The sequence below is a fragment of the Rhinopithecus bieti genome, unplaced genomic scaffold (assembly GCF_001698545.2).
Source record: "Rhinopithecus bieti isolate Rb0 unplaced genomic scaffold, ASM169854v2 scaffold_25291, whole genome shotgun sequence".
Classification (NCBI taxonomy): Eukaryota; Metazoa; Chordata; class Mammalia; order Primates; family Cercopithecidae; genus Rhinopithecus; species Rhinopithecus bieti.
In genome coordinates this window covers 57,620-66,091 of record NW_016811667.1, presented here as the reverse complement: position 1 = coordinate 66,091, position 8,472 = coordinate 57,620, and the positions used below count along the sequence as shown (strand labels likewise).

Genomic DNA, 8,472 nt, shown 5'->3' with positions numbered 1-8,472 from the left:
AGCGCAGTATTGGGGTGGGAGTGACCCGATTTTCCAGGTGTTGTGTGTCTCAGTTCCCCTGGCTAGGAAAACGGATTCCCTTCCCCCTTGCGCTTCCAGGTGAGGCGATGCCTCGCCCTGCTTCAGCTCTCGCTGGTCAGGCTGCAGCAGCTGACCAGCACCGATTGTCTGGCACTCCCTAGTGAGATGACCCCAGTACCTCAGTTGAAAATGCAGAAATCACCGGTCTTCTGTGTCGCTCGCGCTGGGAGTTGGAGACTGGAGCTGTTCCTATTTGGCCATCTTGCTCCGCCCCCCGAATCTACTCTTTTAAGGTATGTAGATTAAATGCTTTAATAGAAATGTTTTCCAAATTCTATGGCAATGCTACTGAAGGAGCAATTAATTCTACCTAGAGGAACTGGGGATCCATGTCAGAGAAGTTGAACAAGACCTTGGAGAGTAAGGTACAGGAACGAGCCTTCTGTAAAAACCACTGCAAATCTTAATGATTATGTTTTCCAACCCAGTTTTCCAGGAGATACAACACATATTCTTATTAAAGAAACTTTAAATCAACCATGATAAATGCTGAGGGTAAAATATTGAGCAATAATTTGGCGATAGCTTTTCTCCAAGGAGTTAAACTGAGTAATGTTCTGATGACATTGATAATGGGTAAAGCTTAGAAAACCCAAAAGAATGTCTAACAAATTTTCTCTCTCAAAAGTGAGTTATCTCAAAGACTAATTTGGTCAGAATTGAGTAGCAGTTGATTAACAACTGAACCCTTGAAACTGCTTTGCATTGTTATTAGAGTGAGATTGTTGTTATTGGAATGAGATCCACATGCTTTAGGTGTCAGACTTGTTTGTGACAATATTGGCATGCTCTTTAAAAAAGGAAAGGGCCTTGCATTCTTGCCCTCCTCTCATGGATGGGGTTTTAGGGTAGCTATGGGCCAAAACATTCCATTGTCTTGTAAAAGATTAGAGCTAGGCTGAGCCCCGAGATAGCTATGCAGTTGAAAGAAGGTTTTAAGTTATCACTGAACATTATTTTGTCTAGAAATGTTTCATTTTTCCTCTTTTTTTCTCTGTGCCCCTCCTGTATATTTTCTTCCTGCTATCAACTGTTTTCTTACTTCCCACAGATCTCCCTTTCTTTAGTTATGTATTAGCAGAAAGCTGAAGACTTGGAACTCTTATAGACACGTAGCCTTTTTTTTTTTTTTTTTTTTTTGAGGCGGAGTCTCGCTCTGTCACCTGGGCTGGAGTACTGTGGCCGGATCTCAGCTCACTGCAAGCTCCGCCTCCTGGGTTCACGCCATTCTCCTGCCTCAGCCTCCCGAGTAGCTGGGACTACAGGCGCCCGCCACGTCGCCTGGCTATTTTTTTGTATCTTTTAGTAGAGACGGGGTTTCACCGTGTTAGCCAGGATGGTCTCGATCTCCTGACCTCGTGATCCACCTGTCTTGGCCTCCCAAAGTGCTGGGATTACAGGTTTGAGCCACCGCGCCCGGCCACGTAGCCTATTTTTAATGCTCGGCATGAAAGAGATGGACTGAACTGCCTTTGGAACTGGCAGAGCAAGCCCCATGCATACTCCAGATTTAAAACCTAGGTTAACTGAAAGTCTAACAGAAATCCCAGTAGCCACGGAAAGACCTTAAACTAACCCAAAACTCAGATATTGGTTTAAATACTTTTAAAAAATAGTTATTTTCAAGATTTTAAAATTTATTAGCATGTAAATTTTCAGCATAGTCTTATAAATTTTGACTTGCCATTATCTACTCTCCTGTGACTTCTAACTTTATCCAACCTTGTCTTTCAATTTTTAAAAAAATTATTTAATTTGGAAGATGTTTGCCTATTCTTTAAAGAACCAACTACTGAAATTGTTTTTACTTTTCGCATGTTTGGTTTTCTAATTCATTTATTTCCACTTGTATTTTCATTTTTTCTCCCTATTCCCCTAGGACTATAATTTTTGTATTTACTTTTGCCAAATGTATTGAATGCCTAGTTTGTTTGATCTCTTGCCTTCTCACAAATAATGGAAACATTTGGAACTATAAATTTATCTCTGTAAACATCTTAGACTATGTATTTTATATTTAGTGACTTGTTTATCTTATATATGTAATATATATTATATACATATAATTAATATATATATATATATTACATTTTCTTGCTTGGCCTAACAGTCTTCTAATATTGTATATTTGCATTTTCAAATGTTTGAAAGACTTGTATAAACTTTTGATTTTAAATTTCAGTTTTATTACCTTGTGGAAATCACACTGTACATTTGAGCCTTTAGTCTATGGTTCATTTAATCAAGCCACTGTCCCAACTCTATGACTGTTAATTAACATACAAAGGTGTTCATCCTGATGACAAGATAAGGGACCCTATTGGGCAAGCTATGTTGCTCACAAAGAAATTATCTTCTACGACAAAGATGAAGGGGTTACTTTGATTTACAAGGGGTTGAGAGACTAAGTATACAGATATCTGAGTTTTATTTATATGAGTTATTTAAAGAGATGGTCCAATCATAACAGCACCTCTTCCACCATTTAACCATCAGAGTGCCTGGCCCTGCTTCAGCTTACACCAGGATATGCAAACTTACCACATACACATTATAGCTCCGGATATTAAGTCTTGTTTTTATCACTTGATATATACAGTTCCCATACTAATAGATTCCTTAAACGTTGCTTCATATATAATTCATATTGTTGATCTTAAAATTCTTTCATTGCTTCTCAGAGAGGATGCATAAGGAGCCAATTTTACATACTTTTTATTTTTATTTGACTTTGAAGTTCCGGGGCACACATGCAAGTTTGTTATACAGGTAAACTTGTGTCATGGGGGTTTGTTGTACAGATTATTTCATCACCCAGGTATTAAGCCTAGTGTCCATTAGCTGTTTTTCCTGATCCTCTCCCACCTCCCACCCTCCACACTCCAATAGGACCCAGTGTGTGTTATGTCTTTCTATGTGTCCATGTGTTCTCATCATTTAGCTCCCACTTATAAGTGAGAGCACGTGGTATTTGGTTTTCTGTTCCTGTGTTAGTTTGCTAAGGATAATGGCCTCCAGCTCCATCTATGTAGGGAACTAATTCTAAGGTGAACTTTGATAGAGCTATAATCTATAGCCTGAGGCAAGGTAGACCTAAGAAGCCTCCAGCATCCCTGCGACTTAGGATAGAAAGATTAATGCAGTTGAGAGCACATCCGTCAGAATTCCAAGGACTTGATTGCTACAAAGCTACCTAAGTGTGCCTATTACTTTTTAGACTAGAGCAGCACAGTCCATCTTGCTCAGCTCTATTGTTGCTGGTTAGCCTCTGGATTTAAAAGACCCTTCTCATATTCCCTGGTAAGTGGATGGGGTAACTTCTTAAGTACAAAAAGTTGGAAGGGCTCCTAATGTCCAAAGCAGTGGTTATGAACTAAAGGGAGGAATCAGGGTTTTGGCAGCTTTTTTCAAACTTCAGCTATTTTCTTTCATTTTCCCTAGATTCTCTGGCCTTTGGTTGATGAAATGAAAAATATAAGTGGCCAAAAGTGGAGTAGATCATAGGATGCTGCCAATGGGAGGGGTGGTGGTGGGAGCGAATGCCAATCCCTTTTATGCCTAATCCCTGCTTCTCCCTACTACAAATAGCTTCCCTAATTTTGAAAATAGTGTTATTAAGGAATGATTAGCATACAATAATCTGCACATATTTAAAGTATATAATTTGACAAGTTTTGATATATGTATATACCAATGAAACCGTCATCACAATTAAGATAATAAACATACCCATTACCCTCAAAAGTATCCGCCTGCTCTGTTGACATGTCTACCTCCTGCCAGCAACCAGTGATTTGTGTTCTGTCACTATTGTTTCTGTTTTCTAGAATTTTATAGAAAATGGAATCCTATGGTATGTGTTTTGTTTTGTTTTGTTTTGCTTCTTTTACTCAGAAAATTATTTTCAGATTCATTCATGTTGTAGTTGTATCAAACAGTTCATTTCTTTTTATTATATAGCAGTATTCCATTGATAAACATGCATTTCATTGCTTGTTTATATATTCACCTGTTGATGGACATTTAGTTTTCATTTTTTGACTATTATAAATAAAGCTGCTATGAACATTTGTGTAAAGTCTTTTTATAGACAAATGCTTTCATTTCTCTTAGCAAATAAAAATAGCTAGATATTATGGTAAATGAATATTTAAGAAACTGCCAAACTGTTTCCCAAAGTGTACCACTTTTTATGCCCACCAATAATGTAGGAGACTTCCAGTTCTTTCACTTTCTTACAAACACTTCGTCAAACTTTTAAACTTTAGCCACCCTAATAGTTGTATGGTGGTTTCTCATTGTAGCTTTAATTTGCATTTCCTAATGACTAATGGTGTTGGGCACCCTTCCATGTAAATATTTATTTGCCATTTATGTATCTTCTTTGGTGAGGTGTCTGTTCAAGTCTTTTGTCTATTTTTAAAACTGGGTTATTTTCTTACTGAATTTTGGGGGTTCTTTGTATTCAAGTCCTTTGTCAGATACATGATTTGCAAATATTTTCTCCCAATATGTAGCTTATCTTTTTATTTTCTTAACAGTGTCTTTTGAAGAGCAAGGTTTTTAATTTTGGTGAAGTCAAATTTATCAACTTGCTTTTGATGTCATGTTTTTTAGCTCTGTATGTTGCAACTCTGTTTCTAGGTTCATATGTGTTAGATATATATTACATATTACATATATATTTATTTTTGATGAATTGATTCCTGTATCAGTATAAAATATCTCTCTTTATTCCTGATTATATTTCTTGTTTTTAAATGTTTTGTCTGTTATAAATATAGTGACTCAGCTTTCTTTTAATTAGTGCTTGTATAATATATCTTTTTATTTTCTTTTAAGCTATGTCTTTATATTTAAAATGGGTTTACTCTAGACAGCATAAAGTTGAGTCTTGCTTTTTTATCCACTCTGACAATCTCTTCCTTTGAACGTACAACCATTTACATTTTGTATAATTATTAACCTGGCTGTGTACCATCTTCCTATTTATCTTCTGCTTATCCCAACTATTCTTTATTCTTTTTTCCTGCCTTCTTTTGAATTGATGGCATAGTTTTATGTTTCATTTTATCTCCACTATTGGCTTATTAGCTATAATTGTTTGTTTTCTTAACTGTTGCTCTCAGGTTTACAATATTATCTTTAATTTACCACAGACTATCTGTACATAATATAGTGACACTTCACATACAGTGTAAGAGCAGGATACTATAATATAATGCCTCCATTTCTCCCTCCTTGCATTGTGCTAGTGTTGTCATACATTCCACTTTATACAAGTCATAAACTCCACAACAGATCATTTTCTCCCAGACTATTATTTTTTGCTTTAAATAGTTATCTTTCAAAGAAATTAAAAAGCAAGAAAAACGTATCTTTTCTATTTACCTTTCCTTTTTTTAAAAGAAACAGAATGACTTTTTGTATTTACCTGTGAGTTTGTAAAACTATTCATCATATGAATTAAGTAATAAAAAAATTATTTATTTTCATAGGATCACTGTCTCAAGAGCTGTAGTGCTCACTCATATATAAGAAAGAATTGGCTTGGATCCATTGTCTTCCCTTTTTCTGCTCTTCTGCAACAATCTGAAGTAAGCGAAAATGCTTCTTTGCTCATTATTCTAAGTTTTGACCTCTGGCTAATAGAAACACTAACAGAAACGCTTTCTGTTGTCTTTGAATCAGACTCTGTGATTGGCAGGCTGGTAGGTCAGTTAAGATGATCCTATATTAGAATGTTCTGGGCTTTTGAAGTGTTTGAACATTTGAACTGTCTCTAGACAGTTCTTCAGAGTGTTCACTAACAAAGAATAGGACAGTATCTTTAGAGTGCTCACTAACAGAATAGGAAAACTAGTCTTAGGTCTTCAAACAACATTTATATTTGCATAAAAGAGTTCTATAAGATGAGATTCATGAAACATTCTGATTAGTGGTGTTGCTTTGTAATCATGGGTACCAGGAGTTTCAGCTTGTCAACACTGTCTATTGACCATGGTAAGACCTATAATTTGCACCTAGTCTCTGTGAGACCCTCAGAGGGCTCTGTTTTTGGGTTATTATGTAGCAGGAAAATGCCCACATGACTAGCAAAGTAGAAAAGCCCCAGCCCAGACTTCACTGTAACTTCTTCACTAAGTGATGGTAGGCAAGGCACTTGACATCTCTGATGCCATGGCAGACACTGGAAATGTGAAAATTCAGAAATGAATTTTCTACCTCAATGAGTTCAGTCTATGGAATAAAACGAACATTTCAGTACAATGTGATAATATTGTAGTGCTTTAATAGAGGTATGAGATAGGTATGTGGGAACATACAGTATGGAGTACTTTACTCTTCCTGGGTTGCAGGTGGAAATGCCAGGGGAGTGGTTCAGAGTTTGGTAGATAAGAAGAGACTAAGGAGGAGAAAGAAAGATCAAAGAAGACTTAATATAGGCGATGACTTCTGAATTAAGTCCTTAAAGATGAATTTGTCAAGCAAACAAGGGCTTGACAAATTGGTCAAGCAAATAAGGGCTTAATTTAGATTGCCTTTTACTACCCTGCTTTTCCATCACGGGTTTCTTCCTGCCTATGTGTCCTGACACCCAATTTCCAAGGAGATAACAGTGCTCTCAGATTTATTTCAGAGACAATCATTTAAATATATATATATAAATCCCAGCTCCTTTGCTTGTCAAGAATTGTGAGCCTTGTTTATTAATTGCAGGAAGTCACCACTGTACAGTGTCATAATAGTAATAAATAGCTGCCATTGTATACCAATTAAAGTGTTAATGAACTTTCTGTTCCTACTACCTGGCTGTCATGTTGCCAACTAAAGCTATTGGTAAGGAAGTGGGAAAGAACAAATATCAGATAGGAGAGTAGAGGTGCCTGCACAGCGTGCAATCACATGAAGTCATGACGGCACGTGTTTCAAAGACTGGCAATAGGAATAGACATTGTTGGAGGTACAGCTACAGGGCTTCCTATGTTTGTAAGTCCCTGTGGACATTGCTCAGTCTTAGGCCAGACTGCAGGATACAGTGGTAGGTAAGAGTGTGGGCCTCAAAGGTGAACACATCTGGGTTGTAGTCCTGGCTTCACTACTCATTAGTTTTGTGATCTCGCACAAATACTTCAATTTTCTGACCCTCAGTTTCCTTATTTGTGAAATGGAGATAAGGGCAGTATCTACTCCATTGAATGATGTGATCTATATCAAGCACTTGGGGTCTTGCACATTAGTAAGCACTCGGTAACTATTAGCTATCATGTTTCTTTTGAGACAGCATCTCACTGTGTTGCCCAGGCTGGAATGCAGTGGGACAATCATGGCTTATTGCAGCCTCAACCTCCAAAGCCCAAGTGATCCTCCCACCTCAACCTTCTAAGTACCTGGGACCACAGGTGTGCACCACCACTCCCAGCTAGTATTTATTATTATTATTATTATTATTATTATTTACCTCTTACACACACGCTCATGCACGCGCGCACACACACACACAATTCCTCCTACTGTGGACCTGAGGGTTGTCTTTCTTGCTGTTATATATTTTCTCTTTCTAGACCCAATACAAAATGTAACATGATCTTTTAGCTTCTTCTCTGAGCCTGCATTAGATTTTCTAAGAGCTTTATCACTGGTATCGTAACTTGCTTGTTTCATTCCTTTCTTACTCCTACCCTCTCTACATAGTACATATTAGGCAGGGACCCCAGGTGTCAAGGGTACCTATGAACACATCACCACAGAGAACTTGCTCATTCCTGGGCAAGTACAAATGAGTGGAAGCCCATTCACACAAGCAAGCCAGCTTTCTGTGATGGAGTGGACTCCGCTGGGCCTTAATATTTGACTGATGCTCATTTTCATCATACATAATCCATTATGCTGATATACTCTTTCAGATTAGTGGAACATTTCAAGTAACTATTCCACCAGTTTTGCTTGGGTATACTTGGAGTAATACTTATGCATTTCCTAAAGAAGATTCCAATGAGCAGAATTTAAAAGAATGTACATTCTTAAATATTTTTGCTACCATTGAACCTCAAATATCGTATGTCACCTGTAATCCAACACTAGATAAGGTAGGTTTTTTACATTGAATTTCTTTTATATATACCATCAAAGAAGTATAAACTATTTTAAAACCAGTAATAGGCCGGGCGCGGTGCTCAAGCCTGTAATCCCAGCACTTTGGGAGGCCGAGACGGGCGGATCACGAGGTCAGGAGATCGAGACCATCCTGGCTAACAAGGTGAAACCCCGTCTCTACTAAAGAATACAAAAAGCTAGCCAGGCGAGGTGGTGGGCGCCTGTAGTCCCCGCTACTCGGGAGGCTGAGGCAGGAGAATGGCGTAAACCCAGGAGGCGGAGCTTGCAGTGAGC

The 8,472-nt window shown here is 37.8% G+C and overlaps 1 protein-coding gene across 1 annotated transcript in view; it reads left to right on the top strand.

Moving 5' to 3' along the window:
* Window positions 1-8,472, top strand: part of CC2D2B (coiled-coil and C2 domain containing 2B) — a 51,068-nt gene that overhangs the window by 17,204 nt on the left and 25,392 nt on the right. Inside the window, 2 exon segments of the mRNA XM_017894524.1 lie at window positions 265-314; window positions 5,580-5,678. Of these exon segments, the coding sequence (XP_017750013.1) occupies window positions 265-314; window positions 5,580-5,678 (149 nt within the window).